Consider the following 27,596-nt stretch of genomic DNA (forward strand, 5'->3'; position numbering starts at 1 on the left):
CCTCTTCCCTTTCTGGTTAATCTAAGCCAGGGATCATCAACTAGATTCAACCGCTGGCCGATTTCTTTTTCTTGGGCGGATGGTCTGCCTGGGGGCTGGAACATAATTACAAATAGTTTATAGACTGCAAATTGACCGCAATAAACCCAAACAGATATAATGTTTGACTAAAGCATAAGAATCTTAAACTTAGCTTACATTTGTATACGATCATGTGTTTCTCTATTATGTCTGAAAATACTTGGGAAACAAATTTCTTAAATTCAAATCACTTGGAGCTGATTTCTTGGTGTTTTTACAGTCTTATGTCCAAATCCCCAAAATATTGATTTATTTGCTCAGAAAGCTTGGGGAGCCAGATAAAACCACCTGCGTGCCACCAGTTGGGGAACACTGATCTAAGGTTTACAGTATGGGTTTCTTCACCATAAACATCAAGTCGTCTCTTGTTACTACTCTGCATTGCTGCCTCCCAGTGGTAACTATAACAGCTGTAATCAAAAAGAGTTCATTTACATGATACCCTGTACTTACACGTGTGTGGTCAGGGAGAAAAAGACTGAAGGAAGCCTCAGCATAAATCACAAACTGACCTTTAGAGCCCTTATCCCCCTAGGCAGTTTTAGGAATGTGTAACCTAGTCTGTTACCGGGCAGGGTGGAGCTATTACCATATTGTGTATACCTATCCAAGCCTTTAACATGTGCCTAAGGGAAGCGGCTAGCTGGCTCTATCCCAGAGTGTGCTGCCTACACAGCTGCATGCTACACAAGCCTATAACTCACGCTGATCCTGAGCAACATTTGGAGTTGAATGGGAAATATACAGTGTACTACATCGTATAGAACGATCATTAACACATCTTCTCCCAATATCCCCATTCTCCCATTTGGGAGTATGAGTTGTGTAAGCCTGCTACTAGTGTGTCTGTGATTCCACCTGGGGACACTTTGATTCCATTGGTTCGACATTATTTCCATATGCTCTCACTTTAAATGGCTGGCTAATCCACGGTCACCGCTAGCAGCACTCTGAGGATTATCTGTGTTGTTTTCTCACAGAGAAGAGAGATGGTGCTAATCTCCTCAGAGAGAGGGAGAGCGAGGAAGAGAGATAATGGGACATAGGATAGAAAGGAAAAGAGGGAAAGGGGGAATAGAGGAGGGAGGGAGGGAGGGAGGGAGGGAGGGAGGGAGGGAGGGAGGGAGGGAGGGAGGGAGGGGGAGGGAGGGAGGGAGGGAGGGAGGGAGGGGGAGGGAGGGAGGGAGGGAGGGAGGGAGGGAGGGAGGGAGGGAGGGAGGGAGGGATAATGAGTAGAAGAGGGAGAGAGAGTTAAATAAATACAGTTGAAGTCAACTACTCCACAAATTTCTTGGTAACAAACTATAGTTTTGGCAAGTCAGTTAGGACATCTACTTTGTGCATGACACAAGTCATTTTTCCAACAATTGTTTAGAGACAGATTATTCACTGTATCACAATTCCAGTGCGTCAGAAGTTTACATATACTAAGTTGACTGTGCCTTTAAACAGCTTATAAAATTCCATAAAATTATGTCATGGCTTTAGAAGTTTCTGATTGACATAATTTGAGTCAATTGGAGGTGTACCTGTGGATGTATTTCAAGGCCTACCTCCAAACTCAGTGCCTCTTTGCTTGACAACATGGGAAAATCAAAAGATATCAGCCAAGACCTCAGAAAAAAATGGTAGACCTCCACAAGTCTGGTTCATCCTTGGGAGCAATTTCCAAACGCCTGAAGGTACCATGTTCATCTGTACAAACAATAGTACACAAGTATAAACACCATGGGACCACGCAGCCATCATACCACTCAGGAAGGAGACATTCTGGCACCTAGAGATAAACATACATTGGTGTGAAAAGTGCAAATCAATCCCAGAACAACAGAAAAGGACCTTGTGAAGATGCTGGAGGAAACAGGTACTAAAGTATCTATATCCACAGTAAAACGAGTCCAATATCGACATAACCTGAAAGGCTGCTCAGCAAGGTAGAAGCCATAAAAAAGCCAGACTACAGTTTGGAAACTGCACATGGGGACAAAGATCATACCTTTTCGAGAAATGTCCTCTGGTCTGATGAAACAAAAATAGAACTGTTTGGCCATAATGACCATCGTTGTGTTTGGAGGAAAAAGGGGGAGGCTTGCAAGCCAAAGAACACCATCCCAACCTTGAAGCATGGGGGTGGCAACATCATGTTGTGGGGGTGCTTTGCTGCAGGAGGGACTGGTGCACTTCACAAAATAGATGAGATCATAAGGTAATTATTTGGATATATTGAAGCAACATCTCAAGACATCAGTCAGGAAGTTAAAGCTTGGTCGCAAATGGGTCTTCCAAATGGACAATGACCCCAAGCATACTTCCAAAGTTGTGGAAAAATGGCTAAAGGACAACATGGTCAAGGTATTGGAGTGACCATCACAAAGCACTGACCTCAATCCCATAGAAAATTTGTGGGCAGAACTGAAAAAGCGTGTGCGAGCAAGGAGGCCTACAAACCTGACTCAGTTACACCAGCTCTGTCAGAAGTAATGGGCCAAAATTCATCCAACATATTGTGGGAAACTTGTGGAAGGCTACCCAAAATGTTTGACCCTAGTTAAACCATTTAAAGGCAATGCTACCAAATACTAATTGAGTGTATGTAAACTTCTGATCCACTGGGAATGTGATGAAAGATATAAAAGCTGAAATAAATAATTCTCTCTACTATTATTCTGACATTTCACATTCTTAAAATAAAGTGGTGATCCTAACTGACCTAAAACAGGGAATTTTTACTAGGATTACATGTCAGGAATTATGAAAAACTGAGTTTAAATGTATTTGGCTAAGATGTATGTAAACTTCAGACTTCAACTGTATATAAAAAAACAATGGGATGTGTAAACCTAGAGGGCAGAGGGAGAGAGAAGAGAAAGAGAGATGGAGGAAAGACACAAACAGCACGAGTGACAGAATCGACGTAGAGAGAGAACAAAGTGGTGGAGAGATTTAGGAGATACTCTGTTCCAACAGTACTGCAGCTGCATGTCTGTCTGCAAAATTGCTCAGAACTAAGTCTGTCATCTTAAATTAGTAGTCAGACGAAGACATTATTTTGATATAAAATGTAGATAATCGAGTAGGACCTCACAAAGGCTAGGTCAGCAGGATAGAAAAGGCTCTTATACAACATCATGCAGTTGAAGAGATCATTTTTCATTTGCAGGGTGAACATATACAATGGCTGCAAAGGAGTCCGATTTAGATCATTTAAAGCTTCACTGATCGGGGTGGACATGAACACACACACCCACACACATGCGCATGAACCATATTTGATGCATGATGAGTTAATTATGACCATTTGACTACTGTACCATACTGTTTAGTTAATTAATTTCATACTTAGACTGAAGCAAAAGGCAATTGTTACAGATAAATAATTTGAATTTCAAAAAAAGAGTGTGAGTGTAGGGCAAGACAAGAGACGGTTGTACTGAGAGATGGAGAGAGAGAGCAGCAGAGAGACAGAGAGAGAGACCAGCAGAGAGACAGAGAGCGAGAGAGAGATCAGCAGAGAGAGAGAGAGACAGAGAGAGAGAGAGAGAGAGAGAGAGCGAGAGCAGCAGAGATACAGAGAGAGAGAGAGAGCAGCAGAGAGAGATGGAGAGAGAGAGCAGCGGAGAGACAGAGAGAGAGAGCAGCAGAGAGAGAGAAAGACAGAGAGAGAGATCAGCAGAGGAAGTGAGAAAGAAAAAGGGAGGTGGTGATAAGTGCTTTCTGTAAGCGTGAGCGAGGGAGAGAGATGAGTGTTTATTCTGGGTGTCAGAGATGGACCTCTGAACACTAGGTGGGGAGTGGAGAGGTTGATCGAGTGCCTGGGAGAGGGAGGGAGAGAGAGAGAGAGAGAGAGGTAGTGGGTGATGGAGTACTGGCTAGAGGAAGGGAGGGGGTGATGAGTGTGTGCTCACAGTATAAGTGACATCTCTCCTCCTCAGACAGATTGTCTCTCTTTCCCCCTAATGGGATCCTGTTATAGACCTCCTCCCCCCCTCGCTCCCTCTCCCTTCCTGCCTCCCTCTTTCTCTCTCTGACATTTCCTTTTTTCCCTACATAGAAATGTTCCGTTATTGCCTATATTTCAATATCTGTGCCCTTCAATTGCCCTTTTCTCACTACATATTTTTTTGCAGTCTATCCCCTGTTACGATTACAGATTTATTCTAAGAGAATAAAGTTCTTTACAACTGTGAGAAAATGAAAAAGTGTGTGTGTGTGGGGGGGGTCAGAAATAGGAGAAAAACATCAATATTTTCCTCCATGAGGGACCTTCAATGTTAGTTTTTGCTTTGAATATTGCTCATACCTAACCAGTCTATTTATCCCCACTCCAGCCTGCATCTTTCTGCCAATCATACGGCCTTCATCCAATATTCGGCTCAGGAAGCCCATGTCATGTAGAAAAACCTCAGAAAGCTGTTTGGAACCAGACCCAGCCGTGTTGCTCTCCAGTATGTAATCAAGGCAGGGCTTTGCCCTCGCTAGCAATCATCTGTCCTGATTTGATCAGAGACAGACTCATTCCTTCAGACTACAAGAACCCTGCTGTGGAGAGAAACCACAACCAGGAGACAGACACCAGACAAACAGAGAGAGAGAGAGAGAGAGAGAGAGAGAGAGAGAGAGAGAGAGAGAGAGAGAGAGAGAGAGAGAGAGAGAGAGAGAGAGAGAGAGAGAGAGAGAGAGAGAGAGAGAGAGAGAGAGAGAGAGAGAGAGAGAGAGAGAGAGAGAGAGAGAGAGAGAGAGAGAGAGAGAGAGAGAGAGAGAGAGAGAGAGAGAGATAGATAGAATGATAGAGAGAGAGAGAGCCTTGCAGACAGATGTAGAGCCTTGCAGACAGATGGAAAGCCTTGCAGACATACGGAGAGCTTTGCAGACAGATGGAGAGCCTTGCAGACAGATTGAGAGCCTTATAGACAGATGGAGAGCCAGGCAGACAGATAGATAGAGAGCCAGGCAGACAGATCGACCGACAGATAGACCGACAGACAGGCAGACACACACCTCAGCTAGCACTTATAATGTTCATAACTTCTCAGTAGACACCAGACTCAGACCAGACTGGAGCTATAGCATGAAACCCTCACAGCTTCCTGCTGACTACGTACTGTATTGTGAATGTAATAGTTAACCAGATCAACAGATCAATGTTTATGTTTCTACCACTGAATTAAATAGAACCTCGCGAAATGTTCACTGTTAAGGTGAGCTTATTGCATTTGTATGGAAATGCATATGTTTCTACGCCATACCCACGACCACACATGAGAACGTGAATACATGAACTACCGGTGTTGTAAAGAGAAAGCATGATACAATACCACTTGGTAATGTTCCCCTACAGAACCAGCATATAGACACCTACTGTAACACCTCTCTCTCTCTCCCTGCAGGCTGTAGACTATGAGAGTCGTAGCTCCTACTCCTTCTCCGTGGAGGTGTTGAACCCTATGGTGGACTCTCGGTTCCTGCGCCATGGGCCCTTTAAGGACCGCGCCTCCATCAGGGTGGCTGTGCTGGACGCTGACGAGCCACCTCGTTTCTCCCGGACGCACTATCGGATGGACGTGTCCGAGAACTGCCCTCCCGCTTGCACTGTGGGAAGGGTTAGTGCTGTGGACCCTGATACTGGACTCACCAACAACATCAGGTGCTGGACTGGATCATAAACTCTCTCTCTCTCTCTCTCTCTCTCTCTCTCTCTCTCTCTCTTACACACACACACACACACACTCACACACACACTAAGGAAGGATCAAGGCAAAATTATCATTATATGTTCTCTTAAGAAAAAAATGATCTAGTGAGTGCTGGCCCTGTTTTCACACAGCTATACAAAGGAGGAAAAGGGCAATGTGTGATGGAACGGTAGTTACAACGTTCATTGAGATATGTAGATAAATCAGCTCTACTTCAAGTGAGCTCATATCGACTACGATAATCTGTGATATTAATTCCCTGGCCATTTATATCCTCTCATGCTTATCTTTCTCTCTCCCGCTCCCCCTCTCCTGCTTTCACTCTCTATCTTGGTCTCACTCTGTCCTCTCTGTCCCTCTCTTTCTCTCCCTCTCCCCCACCGCCTCTTCTTACCCTATCCCTCCCCCACCCTCCTCTTTCTCTCCCTCCTCCCGTTCTCCATCTCTCCCAGATTCTCTATTGATCCCCAGTCAGACCAGGAGGCTCTGTTTCGTATCACTGCAGACAGCGGCCTCATCACCACGGTAATGGAGCTGGACCGTGAGCGCGAGCAGTGGCACAACATCACCGTCATCGCCATGCAGAGAGGTCAGAGGGCACTATGTCATCATTTAGAGCTAGGCGTTTTGACCTTACCAGGAATAACTCTGCAGTAGTTATAGCATGACTCAGGCCTAGGATTGCAAAATTCCTGGAACTTTCAATAAATTGCCATTTTTTTCTGAAATCCCGGTTAAAAGATTCCCAGAAAGACGGAATCAGGAAGGAATAAGCAGAAAATCCGTAATCCTTCAACCAGGATTTCTGGAAAACCGGGACATTTATTGAAAGTTCCAGGAATTTTGCAACACCACTCAGGCCCTTCGTTTTTCATGATCAGGACAATCTCCTGACCCCAGTCATTGCACATTCACTCTCCGCCAAAGCATGAAAAGCTGGAGAGTTTTGAAGTACAATACACTCCACAAAGCAGCTTTACTTTATGTCATACTTTATGTATGGCTTCTATATGTTCCACAGGACCAGCAGTAGTAGCACTGCTTTAACCATGCTGACAGTAGTAACGCTGCTTTAACCATGCTTACAGTAGTAGCACTGCTTTAACCATGCTGACAGTAGTAGCACTGCTTTAACCATGCTGACAGTAGTAGCACTGCTTTAACCATGCTGACAGTAGTAGCACTGCTTTAACCATGCTTACAGTAGTAGCACTGCTTTAACCATGCTGACAGTAGTAGCACTGCTTTAACCATGCTGACAGTAGTAGCACTGCTTTAACCATGCTGACAGTAGTAACACTGCTTTAACCATGCTGACAGTAGTAGCACTGCTTTAACCATGCTGACAGTAGTAGCACTGCTTTAACCATGCTGACAGTAGTAACACTGCTTTAACCATGCTGACAGTAGTAGCACTGCTTTAACCATGCTGACAGTAGTAACACTGCTTTAACCATGCTGACAGTAGTAACACTGCTTTAACCATGCTGACAGTAGTAACACTGCTTTAACCATGCTGACAGTAGTAGCACTGCTTTAACCATGCTGACAGTAGTAGCACTGCTTTAACCATGCTGACAGTAGTAACACTGCTTTAACCATGCTGACAGTAGTAGCACTGCTTTAACCATGCTGACAGTAGTAACACTGCTTTAACCATGCTGACAGTAGTAACACTGCTTTAACCATGCTGACAGTAGTAACACTGCTTTAACCATGCTGACAGTAGTAACACTGCTTTAACCATGCTGACAGTAGTAGCACTGCTTTAACCATGCTGACCGTAGTAACGCTGCTTTAACCATGCTGACAGTAGTAACGCTGCTTTAACCATGCTGACAGTAGTAACGCTGCTTTAACCATGCTGACAGTAGTAACACTGCTTTAACCATGCTGACCGTAGTAACGTTGCTTTAACCATGCTGACAGTAGTAGCACTGCTTTAACCATGCTGACAGTAGTAACACTGCTTTAACCATGCTGACAGTAGTAGCACTGCTTTAACCATGCTGACAGTAGTAGCACTGCTTTAACCATGCTGACAGTAGTAGCACTGCTTTAACCATGCTGACAGTAGTAGCACTGCTTTAACCATGCTGACAGTAGTAGCACTGCTTTAACCATGCTGACAGTAGTAGCACTGCTTTAACCATGCTGACAGTAGTAGCACTGCTTTAGCCATGCTGACAGTAGTAGCACTGCTTTAACCATGCTGACAGTAGTAACACTGCTTTAACCATGCTGACAGTAGTAACACTGCTTTAACCATGCTGACAGTAGTAGCACTGCTTTAACCATGCTGACAGTAGTAGCACTGCTTTAACCATGCTGACAGTAGTAACACTGCTTTAACCATGCTGACCGTAGTAACGCTGCTTTAACCATGCTGACAGTAGTAATGCTGCTTTAGCCATGCTGACAGTAGTAGCACTGCTTTAACCATGCTGACAGTAGTAACGCTGCTTTAACCATGCTGACAGTAGTAACACTGCTTTAACCATGCTGACAGTAGTAGCACTGCTTTAACCATGCTTACAGTAGTAACGCTGCTTTAACCATGCTGACAGTAGTAGCACTGCTTTAACCATGCTTACAGTAGTAAAGCAGCTTTAACCATGCTGACAGTAGTAACCAAATCAAATCAAATCAAATTTATTTATATAGCCCTTCGTACATCAGCTGATATCTCAAAGTGCTGTACAGAAACCCAGCCTAAAACCCCAAACAGCAAGCAATGCAGGTGTAGAAGCACGGTGGCTAGGAAAAACTCCCTAGAAAGGCCAAAACCTAGGAAGAAACCTAGAGAGGGACCAGGCTATGTGGGGTGGCCAGTCCTCTTCTGGCTGTGCCGGGTGGAGATTATAACAGAACATGGCCAAGATGTTCAAATGTTCATAAATGACCAGCATGGTCGTATAATAATAAGGCAGAACAGTTGAAACTGGAGCAGCAGCACGGCCAGGTGGACTGGGGACAGCAAGGAGTAATCATGTCAGGTAATCCTGGGGCATGGTCCTAGGGCTCAGGTCCTCCGAGAGAGAGAAGGAGAGAATTAGAGAACGCACACTTAGATTCACACAGGACACCGAATAGGACAGGAGAAGTACTCCAGATATAACAAACTGACCCTAGCCCCCGACACATAAACTACTGCAGCATAAATACTGGAGGCTGAGACAGGAGGGGTCAGGAGACACTGTGGACCCATCCGAGGACACCCCGAACAGGGCCAAACAGGAAGGATATAACCCCACCCACTTTGCCAAAGCACAGCCCCCACACCACTAGAGGGATATCTTCAATCACCAATTTACCATCCTGAGACAGGGCCGAGTATAGCCCACAAAGATCTCCGCCATGGCACAACCCAAGGGGGGCGCCAACCCAGACAGGATGACCACATCAGTGAATCAACCCACTCAGGTGACGCACCCCTTCCAGGGACGGCATGAGAGAGCCCCAGTAAGCCAGTGACTCAGCCCCTGTAATAGGGTTAGAGGCAGAGAATCCCAGTGGAAAGAGGGGAACCGGCCAGGCAGAGACAGCAAGGGCGGTTCGTTGCTCCAGAGCCTTTCCGTTCACCTTCCCACTCCTGGGCCAGACTTCACTCAATCATATGACCCACTGAAGAGATGAGTCTTCAGTAAAGACTTAAAGGTTGAGACCGAGTTTGCGTCTCTGACATGGGTAGGCAGACCGTTCCATAAAAATGGAGCTCTATAGGAGAAAGCCCTGCCTCCAGCTGTTTGCTTAGAAATTCTAGGGACAATTAGGAGGCCTGCGTCTTGTGACCGTAGCGTACGTGTAGGTATGTACGGCAGGACCAAATCAGAGAGATAGGTAGGAGCAAGCCCATGTAATGCTTTGTAGGTTAGCAGTAAAACCTTGAAATCAGCCCTTGCTTTGACAGGAAGCCAGTGTAGAGAGGCTAGTACTGGAGTAATATGATCAAATTTTTTGGTTCTAGTCAGGATTCTAGCAGCCGTATTTAGCACCAACTGAAGTTTATTTAGTGCTTTATCCAGGTAGCCGGAAAGTAGAGCATTGCAGTAGTCTAACCTAGAAGTGACAAAAGCATGGATGAATTTTTCTGCATCATTTTTGGACAGAAAGTTTCTGATTTTTGCAATGTTACGTAGATGGAGAAACGCTGTCCTTGAAATGGTCTTGATATGTTCTTCAAAAGAGAGATCAGGGTCCAGAGTAATGCTGAGGTCCTTCACAGTTTTATTTGAGGCGACTGTACAACCATTAAGAATAATTGTCAGATTCAACAGAAGATCTCTTTGTTTCTTGGGACCTAGAACAAGCATCTCTGTTTTGTCCGAGTTTAAAAGTAGAAAGTTTGCAGCCATCCACTTCCTTATGTCTGAAACACATGCTTCTAGCAAGGGCAATTTTGGGGCTTCACCATGTTTCATTGAAATGTACAGCTGTGTGTCATCCGCATAGCAGTGAAAGTTAACATTATGTTTTCGAATAACATCCCCAAGAGGTAAAATATATAGTGAAAACAATAGTGGTCCTAAAACGGAACCTTGAGGAACACCGGAATTTTTGAGAGGAATGGAAGATTCGATATAGGCCGATAGTTTTTATATTTTCTGGGTCAAGGTTTGGCTTTTTCAAGAGGCTTTATTACTGCCACTTTTAGGGAGTTTGGTACACATCCGGTGGATAGAGAGCCGTTTATTATGTTCAACATAGGAGGGCCAAGCACAGGATGCAGCTCTTTCAGTAGTTTAGTTAGAATAGGGTCCAGTATGCAGCTTGAAGGTTTAGAGGCCATGATTATTTTCATCATTGTGTCAAGAGATATAGTACTAAAACACTTGAGCGTCTCTCTTGATCCTGGGTCCTGGGAGAGTTGTGCAGACTCAGGACAACTGAGCTTTGAAGGAATACGCAGATTTAAAGAGGAGTCCGTAATTTGCTTTCTAATACTCATAATCTTTTCCTCAAAGAAGTTCATGAATTTATCACTGCTAAAGTGAAAGTCATCCTCTCTTGGGGAATGCTGCTTTTTAGTTAGCTTTGCGACAGTATCAAAAAGTAATTTCTGATTGTTCTTATTTTCCTCAATTAAGTTAGAAAAATAGGATGATCGAGCAGCAGTAAGGGCTCTTCTGTACTGCACGGTACTGTCTTTCCAAGCTAGTCGGAAGACTTCCAGTTTGGTGTGGCGCCATTTCCGTTCCAATTTTCTGGAAGCTTGCTTCAGAGCTCGGGTATTTTCTATGTACCAGGGAGCTAGTTTCTTATGAGAAATGTTTTTAGTTTTTAGAGGTGCAACTGCATCTAGGGTATTGCGCAAGGTTAAATTGAGTTCCTCAGTTAGGTGGTTAACTGATTTTTGTCCTCTGGCGTCCTTGGGTAGACAGAGGGAATCTGGAAGGACATCAAGGAATCTTTGTGTTGTCTGTGAATTTATAGCACGACTTTTGATGTTCCTTGGTTGGGGTCTGAGCAGATTATTTGTTGCAATTGCAAACGTAATAAAATGGTGGTCCGATAGTCCAGGATTATGAGGAAAAACATTAAGATCCACAACATTTGTTCCATGGGACAAAACTAGGTCCAGCGTATGACTGTGACATTGAGTGGGTCCAGAGACATGTTGGATAAAACCCACTGAGTCGATGATGGCTCCGAAAGCCTTTTGGAGTGGGTCTGTGGACTTTTCCATGTGAATATTAAAGTCACCAAAGATTAGAATATTATCTGCTATGACTACAAGGTCCGATAGGAATTCAGGGAACTCAGTGAGGAACGCTGTATATGGCCCAGGAGGCCTGTAAACGCTGCTTTAACCATGCTGACAGTAGTAGCACTGCTTTAACCATGCTGACAGTAGTAGCACTGCTTTAACCATGCTGACAGTAGTAGCACTACTTTAACCATGCTGACAGTAGTAGCACTGCTTTAACCATGCTGACAGTAGTAGCACTGCTTTAACCATGCTGACAGTAGTAGCACTGCTTTAACCATGCTGACAGTAGTAGCACTGCTTTAACCATGCTGACAGTAATAGCACTGCTTTAACCATGCTGACAGTAGTAGCACTGCTTTAACCATGCTGACAGTAATAGCACTGCTTTAACCATGCTTACAGTAGTAGCACTGCTTTAACCATGCTGACAGTAGTAACGCTGCTTCATCCATGCTGACAGTAGTAACACTGCTTTAACTATGCTGACAGTAGTAATGCTGCTTTAACCATGCTGACAGTAGTAGCACTGCTTTAACCACGCTGACAGTAGTAGCACTGCTTTAACCATGCTGACAGTGGTAGCACTGCTTTAACCATGCTTACAGTAGTAGCACTGCTTTAACCATGCTGACAGTAGTAACGCAGCTTCAACCATGCTGACAGTAGTAGCACTGCTTTAACCATGCTGACAGTAGTAGCACTGCTTTAACCATGCTGACAGTAGTAGCACTGCTTTAACCATGCTGACAGTAGTAACACTGCTTTAACCATGCTGCCAGTAGTAGCACTGCTTTAACCATGCTGACAGTAGTAACGCTGCTTTAACTATGCTAACAGTAGCAGTGCTTATGGCAGTATTAGTACTATCTGTGAATTTGGGAGCAATCAAATGAAGTGCCACCACCTTAGGATGGTAAACAGCAGATCCTAATTAAACACATGACATTTTATATTGAGTGATCACAGAAAAGGAAACATTTTACATCCATTTCCACCAGCTAAAGAATCCTATATTAACCCTTTAACGTCATACCTATTAGCGTAACACAGTGGTAGCCAGTAGCGGTGCATGGGTAAAATCACTGGGGAAGCCAAGCCAGAAATCACTGGGGAAGCCAAGCCAGAAATCACTGGGGGAAGCCAAGCCAGCAATCACTCGGGAAGCCAAGCCAGAAATCACTGGGGAAGCCAAGCCAGCAATCACTCGGGAAGCCAAGCCAGAAATCACTGGGGAAGCCAAGCCAGCAATCACTGGGGGAAGCCAAGCCAGCAATCACTGGGGAAGCCAAGCCAGAAATCACTGGGGAAGCCAAGAAGAAGAAAATGCCATATTACAACCTGTGTTGTGATAATTGCGTTGTTTGCTTTATAACCTGATAGTTCATCTGACTTGACACCGTGCTATATAGGCATAAGGCAGAAACAATAAGAAGATATTTGTATTAGTATTTATTACGGATCCCCATTAGCTGCTCCCAAGGCATCCTCCTCTCTTTTATGTTGCTGAAACGACCTATTACTCTGTCGAACAGTACACACCTGTTGTCTTAGGCTACCTGGCTAAAATGCTTGCTCGCTAGTCTAACTTCCATTCATGGGCAATTTTAGCTAGCTATCTATCCCCCGGAGGACAAGGACACAACGAGATGCAACAATTCAAGTTTTTCTCAATAACATTTTGCTTTTGATGTGACACTTTTTTTTGGTGCACCAGGTCCTTTCACAGTTGAGATTGCTCGGTTTAGCTCAATGCTGATTGGCTATTATTTTACACTATTTTTTTATCAAGGTAGGCGAAATGCTCGCTGGCTTCCCTTGCATTCAATGCTATGAATGGCAACGATGTCATACTCTTTCTGACCAGACAGCATCAGATAGATGGGCTACACATACCGAGACAGAGGGGCGCTGTTTCGCTCGCTAGGGTGCTTTCTCCTGTGAGATACATTCAGCCTCTTGTGAATTGAAGGAAAATTATGAAACATGGAGAGACTAAAAATATATGTTTATTTTTTTCTTGGGGAAGCTTCCCTTGGCATCCATGAATACACACCACTGGTGGTAGCAACAGTAGTGGTTAGTGTGGTGATAGTGCTGGTCTTTATTTAAGCAGTGCTACTGGCCAGTGTTGCAGGGGGTCTTCAGTAGTGTGAATGACGCTGCCAGAGTTGAATAATGAGCTCAGTTAAACAGACCATTGGCGGCAGGATCAGTATTGTTATCTGACTCCGCGAGAGCCGTTCTCAACTCAGTGGCCACTTTCCTCTCCTCTCCTCTCAAATCAAAGTTTATTTGTCACGTGCGCCGAATACAACAGGTGTAGTAGACCTTACAGTGAAATGCTTACTTACAGGCTCTAACCAATGGTGCGGGAAAAAAGGTATGTGTGTGTGTGTGTGTGTATGTGTGTGTGTGTGTGTAGGTAAGTAAAGAAATAAAACAACAGTAAAAGACATGTGTAAAAAGAGTAGCAAGGCTTTATACAGACACCTGTTAGTCAGGCTTATTGAGGTAGTATGTAAATGTAGGTATCGTTAAAGTGACTATGCACTTATGATGAACAGAGAGTAGCAGAAGCGTAAAAAGAGGGGTTGGCAGATGGTGACACAATGTAGATAACTGTTCAAGAGTCTTATGGCTAGGGGGTAAAAACAGTTGAGAAGCCTTTTTGTCCTAGACTTGGCACTCCGGTACCGCTTGCCATGCGGTAGTAGAGAGAACAGTCTATGACTGGGGTGGCTGGGGTCTTTGACAATTTTTATGGCCTTCCTCTGACACTGCCTGGTGTAGAGGTCCTGAAAGGCAGGCAGCTTTGCCCCAGTGATGTACTGGGCCGTATGCACTACCCGCTGAAGTGCCTTGCGGTCGGAGGCCGAGCAATTGCCATTCCAGGCAGTGATGCAACCGGTCAGGATGCTCTCGATGTTGCAGCTGTAGAACCTTTTGAGGATCTCAGGACCCATGCCAAAGGTGATCAGGCCTACCACTGTTGTGTTGTCAGCTAACTTAATGATGGTGTTGAAGTCGTGCCTGGCCATGCAGTCGTGGGTGAACAGGGAGTACAGGAGGGGACTGAGCACGCACCCCTGCGGAGCTTCAGTGTTGAGGATCAGCGTGGCAGATGTGTTGCTACCTACCCTCACCACCTGGGGGTGGCCTGTCAGGAAGTCCAGGATCCAGTTGCAGAGGGAGGTGTTTAGTCCCAGGTTCCTTAGCTTGGTGATGAGCTTTGAGGGTACTATGGTGTTGAACGCTGAACTGTAGTCAATGAATAGCATTCTCACATAGGTGTTCCTTTTGTCTAGGTGGGAAAGGGCAGTGTGGAGTGCAATAGAGATTGCATCATCTGTAGATATGTTTGGCCAGTGTGCAAATTGGAGTGGGTCTAGGGTTTCTAGGATAATTGTGTTGATGTGAGCCATTACCAGCCTTTCAAAGCACTTCATGGCTACCGACGTGAGTGCGACGGGTCTGTAGTCATTTAGGCAGGTTGCCTTTGTGTTCTTAGGCACAGGGACTATGATGGTCTGCTTGAAGCATGTTGGTATTACAGACTCAATCAGGGACATGTTGAAAATGTCAGTGAAGACACCTGCCCGTTGGTCAGCACATCCCCGGAGCACACGTCCTGGTATTCCGTCTAGCCCGAAGCCTTGTGTATGTTGACCCATTTAAAGGTCTTACTCACGTCGGCTACGGAGAGCGTGATCACACAGTCATCCGGAACAGCTTAGGCTCTCATGCATGCCTCAGTGTTGCTTGCCTCGAAGCGAGCATAGAAGTGATTTAGCTCGTCTGGTAGGCTTGTGTCACTGGGCATCTCGCGGCTGTGCTTCCCTTTGTAGTCTGTAATAGTTTGCAAGCCCTGCCACATCCGACAAGCGTCAGAGCCCATGTAGTATGATTCAGTCTTAGCCCTGTATTGACGCTTTGCCTGTTTGATGGTTTGTCACAGGGCATAGCGGGATTTCTTGTAAGCTTCCCGCACCTTGAAAGTGGAAGCTCGACCCTTTAGCTCAGTGCGAATGTTGCCTGTCAATCATGGCTTCTGGTTGGGGTATGTACATACAGTTACTGTGGGGACGACGTCCTCAATGCACTTATTGATATAGCCAGTGACTGATGTGGTGTACACCTCAATGTCATCGGAAGAATCCCGGAACATGTTCCATTCTGTGATAGAAAAACAGTCCTGTAGTTTAGCAACTGCTTCATCTGACAATTCTTTTATAGACCGAGTCACTGGTGCTTCCTGCTTTAATGTTTGCTTGTAAGCAGGAATCAGGAGTATGGAGTTGTGGTCGGATTTACCAAATGGAGGGCGAGGGAGAGGTTTGTACGCTTCTCTGTGTGTGGAGTACAGGTGACCTAGAATTTTTTTCCCTCTGGTTGCACATTTACAGTTTTTCTCAATTGCTAAAACACCATTTCTGAAACCTTGCTCCATTTCCTGAAAACATTAAACACAAAACCTCATCTTCAAGCACAATTTACATAAACTCTGACTCCTCTCACAAAATGAAACATTCGCCTCAAAACACTTTTACCTGTGTTCAAAATCAAACACTGCTCTCAAATCAGAAACAAAGTGATCAAAATGATATACACTCTCAAGCAGTCAGTAAACAATACACCGAAAAATAGAAAACACATTGTTCAAAACATACAATTCTCAGGGAGAAGTACCTTTTTAATCTAAAAAAATATTCATATTTTTCCGTCATTGTCTTTTGATGAACGAAAACATGTTCTATCATAGTAGCTCAAAATTGATCAGAAATTACTACTCTGCTTTGCTCTTTGCAATTTTGTTCTTCCTCCTCCTTGTACCCCTATTTTTACAGTACTGTACCCTGCATCTCACAAACTTGTGCTTTGTCTCTGTGATACTGTAATTCTTGTTCTTTGTTGATATGAACCTGCAACAAGTCAAAATCTATTGAGCAGTCAGTACTGTTAATAAATAACAAGCACAGTGTTCAGGGCCATACAATTTGTCCATTGTACAGTATACAGCCTACAATGCACTGTACTACAGTATACAATACTAAAAGGGACAAAAATCAAAGGAGTAAACGTGATCAATGTGCTTCTTCTTGTCTTTGGGCTGGGTCAGGCCAGAGTACTTCGTCGACATCACAAGCAATATTGTCCCTCCTGAGGCAATGGGGAAGAAGCCTCCTGTGTGCCGTATCCAGCCCTGACATGATTCCTCACCTATATCACCACAGGCTAAAACCATGGCTTGCAGCAGATTTACTCTGGTGTAGGGTTGTCTATCATACACTTTCCATCTCCAAGAGGAGAAAAACTCCTCAATCGGAGTCAGGAAAGGCGAGTATGGAGGGAGGTGCAAGTTCATAAACTGCCCATTGATGTTAAACCATCCCCTTACCTGAGCAGCTCGGTGGAAACTGACATTGTCCCACACTATCACATAGGTGGGAATGGGATTCTCATTTAGCTCTTGACCCTGCTGCTCTTGAACCTGCTGCTCAAATCAAATATCTCTTAGATTGTTAATAAATCTTAGATGGCCCGAGTGTAACATGGTGATGTAGAACACCATGGTTGCTGATAGCAGCACAGATTGTGACATTGCCACCTCTTTGACCAGGGACTTCAACAATGGCCCGCTGTCCAATCATGTTTCGGCCTCTCCTTCTCCTCTTTGTTAGATTGAAGCCTGCTTCATCGACAAAGATGAACTCATGGGGTCTGTCCAAGGATTCCAAGTCAAATATTGTCTGTGGAGAAATACAATATACTGAATGTAGGATTTTGTAAGTCGTACAGAGACAGTGCTATACTGTAGAGTACAATTAGGCTTCTGATTCACATACATTGTATGTACTGAAGAGTAATGTCATTCATATAGTATGTGTTAGTACTGTAGACAATCTGGATTACAGTAAATGTTTCTGAATGTACACTTACTTGCACATACTGAGCTCGCAGTTCTTTCACCCTTGGTGAGTTGCGCTCAAAAGGTACTCTGTATACTTGTTTCATTCGCATCCTGTTACGATGGAGGACACAGTCAATTGTGGAAATGCTGACACTGTCAATTCCCTGGAAGTTTGTGTTGTCTTGTATCACTAGTTCCTGGATTTCTCTGAGTCGTATTGCATTATCTTGAAGGGCCATGCCAACTATAACGGCCTCTTGCTCCCGAGTGAATATACTGTACCTGTTCTCTTCTCTGAATGTCCTTACTATGGTGGACACAGAAAATCGGCTTAAATTGGGTTGAACTCTAAGTCCTTCTTCCCTCATTGTCAGTCCATGGACAAGAACATGGTCAGATATTTCTACTCTTTGTCTTCCCCTTCGTCCTCCTCTTTCTCTTTCTTTCCCTCCTCCTCCTTGTCGCCCACCTCGCATACACACTCGTCCTCTCACATGTTTTCTTCTATCTATTCTCAGACTTTCTCCTTCCCACCTTCAACAACCTGTTTGCTCTCTGAACTGACTTATATTGGTTGTGTCGCATTATTTGAAACAGGTTAAATCAATTTTGAGTGGTTGTGTTCAATCAATGACATGTGTTCTCTATTTGTATTTGATTGTTGCCACTTGTGTTTACCAGTATGGATGACATGTGCATTAGAGTGCAGAATGTGTTTTGAGAATGAGAATGTGTTTAGAGTTTTGCTGAAAAGTCAAAGTGAGATCTGCAAATTGTGTTTTACCATGTGAAATTGTTTAAGGTTTTGACAACAGACTGCATAATTAGCTAAATGAGTCCAGGCAACTGAGAACTTTGTTCAGACAATGGGTTTTAGTGTTTTAGCAATTGAGAAAAACTGTAACATGTTGATAGAGATTTGGTAGAACTGATTTAAGTTTCCCTGCATTAAAGTCTCCGGCCACTAGGAGCGCCGCCTCTGGGTGAGTGGTTTCCTGTTTGCTTATTTCCTTATACAGCTGACTGAGTGCGGTCTTAGTGCCAGCATCTGTCTGTGGTGGTAAATAAACAGCCACGAAAGTATAGCTGAGAATTCTCTAGGCAAGTAGTGTGGCCTGCAGTTTATCACAATATACTCTACTTCGGGCGAGCAAAATCTAGAGACTTCCTTAGATTTCCCCTCTCCTCTCCTCTCCTCTCCTCTCCTCTCCTCTCCTCTCCTCTCCTCTCCTCTCCTCTCCTCTCCTCTCCTCTCCTCTCCTCTCCTCTCTCCTCTCCTCTCCTCTCTCCTCTCCTCTCCTCTCCTCTCCTCTCCCCTCCTCCCCTCTCCTATCCTATCCTCTCCCCTCTCCTATCCTATCCTCTCCACTCCCCTCCTGCCAATACACTGGGAGCTCATTGCAATGTGGACCCATGGCTCCATTCCATAACATGGTGTTACTGAGTGTGAACACAGTCCAAAGAGAATGTATTGTGTGCTGCCAAAATGTGTGTGTGTGTGTGTGCATTTATGTGTGTGTGCAGCCGACATGTGTGTGTCGACTCGTGTGCAGTCCAAATTGTGAGCTGGTGTATTTCAAAGGGTGTGTGCGTATGGGTGCGTGAATGCAGCTTGGACTCTGTCCCAATCCATTTGAACTGCGCCCTGGTGTGACTGCTTTGCATGCATGTCAGCTCACCTTACATATCGCCTTTGCTGGAGCTTTGAAAATACTGTTTGGTGTAGAAAGAGAGGGATGGAGGCACTAATTCCAACGCTCTATACTAAAACATACCAATCACCCGCAGATTTAGCCTGATTTCTAAAACATCACCTAACAAATGCTATGTTTACTTCAGATTTGAACCTACTACAGGCAACCCTATAGGCTAGATCACGAGGACACACTAGTGGATTGAGCAGCAGAGTTGAGATGTGTTGGCCACTCTGCGGTCTTGGAATGCTCTCTGTTAAGACACAGCTGTTCCTGCTTCCTCTCTCACAGACAACCCCAGCCAGGTGTCCAGAGTGGTGGTTGCCATAGAGACACTGGATTTGAATGACAATGCGCCTGAGCTGGACAGACAGTACACAGCAGCCATGTGTGACTCATCAGCCACTGGACAGGTCAGAGTGGGTGTGTATGTATGTGTGTGTGTGGTGTGGTGTGTACTTACAGTATGTGAAATCTCTTTGAATATTCTTTCTGATTCCGTCTATCATTTTATCCACGCTTCTGTTCCTCCTTTGCTTTTACCATGTTGTCTCTTTCCATTAGCGTGTTGTCTTTGTCTATCAGTTTGTTCTATCTGTGTCTGGGTTCATGCCTTCTTTTGTGTTCACGTGTCTTTGTTTTTCTGTCTCAGCAACCGTCTTGCAGGGAAGAAACCCATCAGCCAATTGATGTATAATGCATCTGAAAAGAATACATTTTTTAATAAGGACATTAAAGCACACAAAATAATAGTGTTATAATTTAAAAACCCTTTCAAAGTGAAAGCCCTAGCTTCTGCATAACTCAGAAACGTCCTAACATCTTATTCTAGGTCTGAATCACTGTACTCTAAAGGCCATTAAAGAGGTGTTGTATTGCCTTTTTGCCACAGGCAGTGTTTAAGAGAGTCCCAGGGGTTTAAGCTGAGATAATATTCACTAGATAGAATATTAGGATTTATTTCCTAAATTCTTCTCTACAGTCGGAAACCCAATCTTCATAGATGATATACTGAAAGCCAACCCAGGAATTCCCTTCACAGTTAGTTAAGGTTAGACATAATGACTTCCTTCTTGATTTGAGAGGTTTTATCTATAGCAGAGCCTATTTGTTTGTTTTGAGGTAAATGCTGAGGGCACACAGGGATGTGAACGGTAGTTAAAGTCATGCGTTTTTACAAAATAATCTTTCTTTTCGCTATTATTTTCTCTATTCCCTCCCCCTCCTATCTTGTTGACCTCTCCAATGCTATCTTACTATTTTCTCTCTCCTCCTCTCCCACTCCTCTCCTCCTTCCTCCCAAATCCTCCCTTCACACCTCCTTTTCTGTGTCTGGTCTCTCACTCTGTCTCTTCTTTTCAGGTGGTGCAGGTGTTGCGTGCCATTGATCGAGATGAGGGAGGGAATGACAGTGCTGTATATTTCAACATCCCTCCAGAGTCCAGCTTCACCCTCAACTTCAGCATTAGGGACAGTGGAGGTATAGTCTCTCTCTTTCTTTCTTTATGTTTCACTCTCTCCCACAAACTTCATGTCTCTCCTCCCCTTCTCTCTCTGTCCCTCTACCTCTCTCCCCCTACCTCTCACTCCTCCCCTTCTCTGTCTGTCTCACTCTTTCCCCCTACCTCTCTTTCCTCCCCTTTTCTGTCTGTCTCACTCTCTCCCGTACCTCTCATTCCTCCCCTTCTCTGTCTGTCTCACTCTCTCCCCCTACCTCTCACTCCTCCCCTTCTCTGTCTGTCTCACTCTCTCCCCCTACCTCTCTTTCCTCCCCTTCTCTCTGTCTCTCTCTCCCTCTACCTCTCTTTCCTCCCCTTCTCTCTGTCTCTCTCTCCCCCTACCTCTCTTTCCTCCCCTTCTCTCTGTCTCTCTCTCCCTCTACCTCTTTCCTCCCCTTCTCTCTGTCTCTCTCTCCCCCTACCTCTCTTTCCTCCCCTTCTCTGTCTGTCTCACTCTCTCCCCCTACCTCTCTTTCCTCCCCTTCTCTCTGTCTCTCTCTCCCTCTACCTCTCTTTCCTCCCCTTCTCTCTGTCTCTCTCTCCCTCTACCTCTCTTTCCTCCCCTTCTCTCTGTCTCTCTCTCCCCTACCTCTCTTTCCTCCCCTTCTCTCTGTCTCTCTCTCCCTCTACCTCTCTCACCTCCTCGCTCTCTGTCTCTACCTCTTTCCCCCTACCTCTCTCTGCTCCCCTTCTCTGTCTGTCTCACTCTCTCCCTTACATCTCTCTCTCTCTCTCTCTCTCTCTCTCTCTCTCTCTCTCTCTCTCTCTCTCTACCTCTCTTCCCCTAACTCTGTTATCCTCATCCCTTTGGGTTTTCCTTGTTGTTTACCTTTTCCTCTACTGGAAATCCATCTTTTCCCAATGGACTCCGACACATCCTCTGAGGGAAGCTGTGGGAAGCTATGAGAATAACATTAAATGTTAGAGATTTCAGCCAATTCAATTGAGTTTCTTGCTGTTTTTTTCTCATGTTGTGTTTTTCCCTCTCTCGCTCTTCCTCCAGGCCCCAGTGCCACCCTCTTGCTCCTGTCGCCCCTGCAGCCCCTCTCCCACTCCTTCTCCTCCTCCCTCACGCTACACGTTCCCCTGGTGTTAAGGGATGGGACCTCTGGCCTGACCTCCACCGGGACGGTCACTGTGTCCATCTGCCCCTGCCTGAGAGGAGGGGCCCGGGCTGGGGAGAAGGAGAGACAGGAGAGGCAGACGGAGGGAGACTGGGAGTGGGAGAGAGAGACGGTGTGTGTCCCACAGCAGTCTACCTCCCCCTCCCCTGGGCTCAGCACTGCTGCCCTGCTGGCCATCTTGGCCTGTGTTGCCACTCTGCTGGGTAAATATACTGTACAGCAGTGTTACTCAATCCTGGTCTCAAAGACCCAGATCCACAGGGTGTGCAAGCTTTCATTACAACCCAACACTATCACATGTGATTTAAGACTTGATGATTAGTTGATTAGTCATTTTACTGGGAAACACAAACCCAACTAACATTTCATTGGCATTTGACTGGAAATGGCCCACTTTATTACCAATGTGACTGGTCTAGTCCAGTATGACTGTCTGGCTATGGCTCAAAGTCGATTTAAGCATGCAGGACAGACATATGATATACCAACACTCTCTCGCTCTTTCTCTGACTCCCCCCCTCCCTCTGTCTCTCGTCCCTCCAGCAGTCAGTGCCCTGTCCCTGTCCCTGCGTCGTCAGAAGCGGGACTCTCTGTCTCCCCTGGAGGAGGACGATGTTAGGGAGAACATCATCACCTACGATGACGAGGGAGGAGGCGAGGCCGACACGGCCGCTTTTGACATCGCAGCGCTCCAGAGCGCCCCCCACAGCTCACGCAGGGGATACCGCACTCTGGACAGCAGGAACATGTGAGTGTGTGTGGTGTGTGTGCAGTGTGTTTGTGTGTGTGTGTTTAATTGAAAGCTATGCTGAGCAAAAACGCACCCAAACAAAACTCCAGTCCTCAAGAGTTTTCTAAGACTGTATTGATCCACTTAGGTCATTGATTGCCTCAACTCCTTGCTCTAATCAGCCTCTTAGGTAAAAAAAAATAAAGAGGAAAACTATTACACTTTATTAGACACTTTGTTGGGCATCACCTACTTCCTCTATACTGTGCAATCCCTCTTTGGTGTGTGCTCCTATGTAAAGCTGCTATAACATGTTGTCTAGCCTTGTCACACCCTATCTTCTGTCCCCCAGACGCTACTCCCAGCACGTCCAGGACAAGGCCCGTGCATACAACTGGGCCCAGAACCCAGCCCTGGACCCGGCCTACTCCGGCCCTGGAGGGCCCCTGTACGGCCGCCTCTGCTACAGCAGCCACACCCTGCCAGTTCTCCGACGTACTCCAGGGGGCCAGTTTGAGCCGGGCTTGGCTGAGCTGGCCTACCGCTTCCCTGGGGGCCACCCAGACCACTCTCTGGTCATCCAGAATCAGGGGGCCATGGTGGGGGCCCTGGAGCCAGGGCCCGTGTACGTAGGACCAGCTGAAATGAGCAGCAGAGAGAGTAGAGACGGAACAGGCCCACAGAGCGGGGTTAGCACCTCAGATGGAGGGACGCCACGGACCAATAACAGCCAGGAGAGGGGTGAAGGGGGAGGAGCTATGAGCAACTGTACAGAGAACAGTAGTGAGCAGCAGAGCCACAGTCAGGACTCGGTGGACTGGGTAAGAGACCGACACCGTACATAACAATAAGTGAATTAATGAACGAACCAATGTGTTATAATTTGAAGTGGTTTTAACACTGCTGATTACTGAGAGCAGACAATAGTGAATATGTATTCGTTTTTATGTTTTGCTTTTAGAAGATTTCTGTCTCTTTCTTTCATTTTTAACGTTTTGTCTGTTGATTTCCTCCTCCATCTTCATCCCCCTCTCTGTCACAGTGTTAGCTCTTTTTAGTTGTTAACCTGCTTCTCTTACCTTCTAAACTCTGTTTCTCTTTCACTCTCTCTATCTTGCTTGTTCATTGTGTGTCTATTCTCATCCTGTCACTCTGTCTTTTGCTTTCTTCCTTCTCGTCGTCTACTTTCTCTCCCCATTTCTTACATTTGCCCTTTTCCTTACTCTCCGGCTTTCTGCTTTAATTGTTTCCCTGATTAATCTCTCCATTCGCTCCTTTTACAATTATCTCAACCTCAACATCACCTCTTGTTATCCTTTATCTTCTACATCCACTTAACAGCACCGTTCCCTGTCACTGTCCCGGACTGACCCTCTTCCTCCTCCTCATTCCACTGCCCTGTCCCTGTCCCGGACTGATCCTCCTCCTCGTTCCCCTGCCCTGTCCCTATCCCGGACTGACCCTCCTCCTCCTCCTCGTTCCCCTGCCCTGTCCCTGTCCCGGACTGACCCTCCTCCTCGTTCCCCTGCCCTGTCCCGGACTGACCCTCCTCCTCCTCCTCGTTCCCCTGCCCTGTCCCAGACTGACCCTCCTCCTCCTCCTCGTTCCCCTGCCCTGTCCCTGTGCTGGACTGACCCTCCTCCTCGTTCCCCTGCCCTGTCCCGGACTGACCCTCCTCCTCCTCCTCATTCCCCTGCCCTGTCCCGGACTGACCCTCCTCCTCCTCCTCGTTCCCCTGCCCTGTCCCGGATTGACCCTCCTCCTTCTCCCCGCCCCCTGCAGGTCCAGTCTGAGACCCCCCACCGAGAGAGGGAGCACACCCTGGTCCTGACCCGTTCCGGCTCCATGGCTGGCCAGAGTCACGGTGGCGCCTGGGTGTGTGATTCAGCCACCCTGCCCATGGCGGGTCGCAGGGCCTTCCACGCCGGCCTGTCCCCCAAACGCACTGGCTCTGGTTCAGCTGAACCAGAATCCTCTGGTGGTGGATGTGGTGGTGGAGGGCCTGGAACCAACTGCCCAGATGGCCAGTCTCAGCAGTCAGCCACCCGCAACTACGCCAGCATCCTGCAGGGGGAGGCAGCGGGACAGAGGCAGGATTACCCCGGGAGCCTGGGGAGGGGAGGGCTAGAGATGGGAAGCAACTTTGTGGTGGCCAGGCCGGACAGGGAGGGTGGAGGAATATCTCTGACCGGGACTTCTTGCGGGGGGATGTACCCAGAAGGGTTCATGGCTGACTGGCGGGACAGGCTGGGTATGGGGGCATACGTTTTAGGAAGGAGGGATATGACCCCCCAGATGCTGCCCTTCCCAGGTCACGCCAGGGGAGCATATGGGGGCATCATGGGGTACGGGGCAGGGTGGGTCCAAGGGATGGAGGCAGGGAGAGGGGGTCCAGTACCAGGTGGTCACTCCTTGGCCCTCAGGGTGGGTGAGTTCCTCCGCCTGCGTCTGGCTCAGGTCACCTTTGACCCCTCACAGCCGCCCTATGATTCAGTGCAGGTGTACGGGCTGGAGGGTACAGGGTCACGTGCAGGCTCCCTCAGCTCACTGGAGAGTGAGGGAGAGAAGGATGCAGAGAAGGAGGAGTGGGGAGGAGGGCTGGAGGAGTGGGGTCCGCAGTTTCAGGAACTAGCCAAGCTGTTCCATGATAGGGAGAAAGATAAAGTGGAGGAGAAGGAGGTAGAGAACAACAAAAAAGAGGATGCAAAAGAGGAGGGGGAGAAAGAGGAGTACTCTGGAGATGAGAAGAACGACTGAGAGGGAGACGGAAAAGGAGAGAGAATGAAGGAGCGGTAAAAGGCAAGCAGAGCTAGAGTAATGGGAGGAGAAGTTAAAGGAGAGAGAGATGAAGAGGGAGAGTAATAAAGAGAAAGAGAAAAAAATGTGTCCAGGGAAGGTGAGGGCATGGGAGGGAAGGTGAGGGCATGGGAGGGTAGGGGAGGCCATGGGAGGGAAGGGGAGGCCATGGGAGGGTAGGGGAGGCCATGGGAGGGAAGGTGAGGGCATGGGAGGGAAGGTGAGGGCATGGGAGGGAAGGTGAGGGCATGGGAGGGCGGATGAGGGCATGGGAGGGTAGGGAAGGCCATGGGAGGGTAGGGAGTGATTGATGTAATTTAAAGCAATAATTGTTAAAAGGTACTGAGGCAATGTGCATGGTGTTTCTCCACTGAGCAGCAACAATTTGTTAATTGGTCTGGACAAAGAAAAACAACCTAAACATACAAGAAAGGATTTCAAGCAAGACAATACATTCAACTAGGGTACCACACAGAAGTGATATAATATGAACAAGACAATACATTCAACTAGGGTACCACACAGAAGTGATATAATATGAACAAGACAATACATTCAACTAGGGTACCACACAGAAGTGATATAATATGAACAAGACAATACATTCAACTAGGGTACCACACAGAAGTGATATAATATGAACAAGACAATACATTCAACTAGGGTACCACACAGAAGTGATATAATATGAACAAGACAATACATTCAACTAGGGTACCACACAGAAGTGATATAATATGAACAAGACAATACATTCAACTAGTGTACCACACAGAAGTGATATAATATGAACAAGACAATACATTCAACTAGGGTACCACACAGAAGTGATATAATATGAACAAGACAGAGATGGAGAGGAAAGAGATCGAGAGGGAGAGAGAAACTGAGTGTACAGAAACTGTTGCATTTATTTGAACTGCAGAGGCAGAAAAGTTAATAATTCAACTCACTACTGAAAACTATGAATAATTTAAAACCTTTAAAAATATTATTTTCTCTGAAACGCATCACTGGAAAATAGACATTATGAAAAATTTAAATGATTTAGGGATATGATCTTCCCTGGCTTAGCTGAGTTATGTTGTTTATATACACACACACACACACACACACACAGAGAGTTATACTCACTCGTGTTATCAGGCATTGATTGAATAGTAAAACCCTATTGGGGCCTATTGGTTAGAGCGTTGGGCCAGTAACCAAAAGGTTCCTAGATCAAATCCCCGAGCTGACAAGGTACAAATCTGTTGTTCTGCCCCTGAACAAGGCAGTTAACCCACTGTTCCCTGGTAGGCAGTCACTGAAAATAAGATTTTGTTCTTAACTGACTTGCCTTGAATAAAGGTTAAATAAAACTAAAGCAAAAGTATTACAAGATGTATTGATTCTGCGTATAGTGATGAAAAATAAATCTCTTCTAAGTCTGTATGTAGGGAGGAGAGGATAGACATTTGTAAATGTTTTATGCAAAACCTCACCCTATTAAATCAACATTTCTTGAGGACCAAGTCTGCATGATTTTAGCACAATCTTAACCAAACGCCAACCAATTCACACTCTGAACATGTTTAACTGTCCAATCCATAACTTCCATTTATCAGTGAAGCGTTGTCAGAATGGAAACCAGCAGACCCAGTGAACAGAAATGACTGGGGTAGTGACTGGGGTAGTGATTGGGGTCGTGATTGGGGTAGTGACTGGGGTCGTGATTGGCGTCGTGATTGGGATAGTGTTTGGGGTAGTGATTGGGGTAGTGACTGAGGTAGTGATTGAGGTAGTGACTGGGGTAGTGTTTGGGGTAGTGATTGGGGTAGTGTTGGTGTTGTGATTGGGGTCATTATTGGGGTAGTGACTGGGGTAGTGACTGGGGTAGTGGTTGGTGTTGTGATTGGGGTCGTGATTGGGGTCTTGATTGGGGTTGTGATTGGGATCGTGATTGTGGTCGTGATTGGGGTCGTGATTGGGGTCGTGATTGGGGTCGTGACTGGGGTAGTGACTGGGGTAGTGACTGGGGTCGTGCCTGGGGTAGTGACTGGGGTAGTGACTGTGGTAGTGACTGGGGTCGTGACTGGGGTAGTGACTGGGGTCGTAACTGGGGTAGTGACTGGGGTAGTGACTGGGGTCGTGACTGGGGTCGTGACTGGGGTAGTGATTGGGGTAGTGGTTGGTGTTGTGATTGGGGTCGTGATTGGGGTCTTGATTGGGGTCGTGATTGGGGTCGTGATTGGGGTCGTGACTGGGGTAGTGACTGGGGTAGTGGTTGGTGTTGTGATTGTGGTCGTGATTGGGGTCTTGATTGGGGTTGTGATTGGGATCGTGATTGTGGTCGTGATTGGGGTCGTGACTGGGGTAGTG

General features: G+C 46.2%; 1 protein-coding gene across 1 annotated transcript in view; it reads left to right on the forward strand.

Moving 5' to 3' along the window:
• LOC112235698 overlaps nt 1–25,336 on the forward strand; it is a 185,097-nt gene extending 159,761 nt beyond the window's left edge. Inside the window, exons 7-14 of the mRNA XM_042328903.1 lie at nt 5,469–5,725; nt 6,227–6,363; nt 19,378–19,499; nt 20,449–20,566; nt 21,589–21,912; nt 22,253–22,457; nt 22,762–23,260; nt 24,222–25,336. Of these exons, the coding sequence (XP_042184837.1) occupies nt 5,469–5,725; nt 6,227–6,363; nt 19,378–19,499; nt 20,449–20,566; nt 21,589–21,912; nt 22,253–22,457; nt 22,762–23,260; nt 24,222–25,196 (2,637 nt within the window). The 3' untranslated portion in view covers nt 25,197–25,336. The remainder of the gene's footprint in view (nt 1–5,468; nt 5,726–6,226; nt 6,364–19,377; nt 19,500–20,448; nt 20,567–21,588; nt 21,913–22,252; nt 22,458–22,761; nt 23,261–24,221) is intronic.
• The last annotated feature ends 2,260 nt before the right edge of the window (nt 25,337–27,596 follow it).

This window comes from Oncorhynchus tshawytscha, linkage group LG10, assembly GCF_018296145.1.
Source record: "Oncorhynchus tshawytscha isolate Ot180627B linkage group LG10, Otsh_v2.0, whole genome shotgun sequence".
Taxonomy (NCBI): Eukaryota; Metazoa; Chordata; class Actinopteri; order Salmoniformes; family Salmonidae; genus Oncorhynchus; species Oncorhynchus tshawytscha.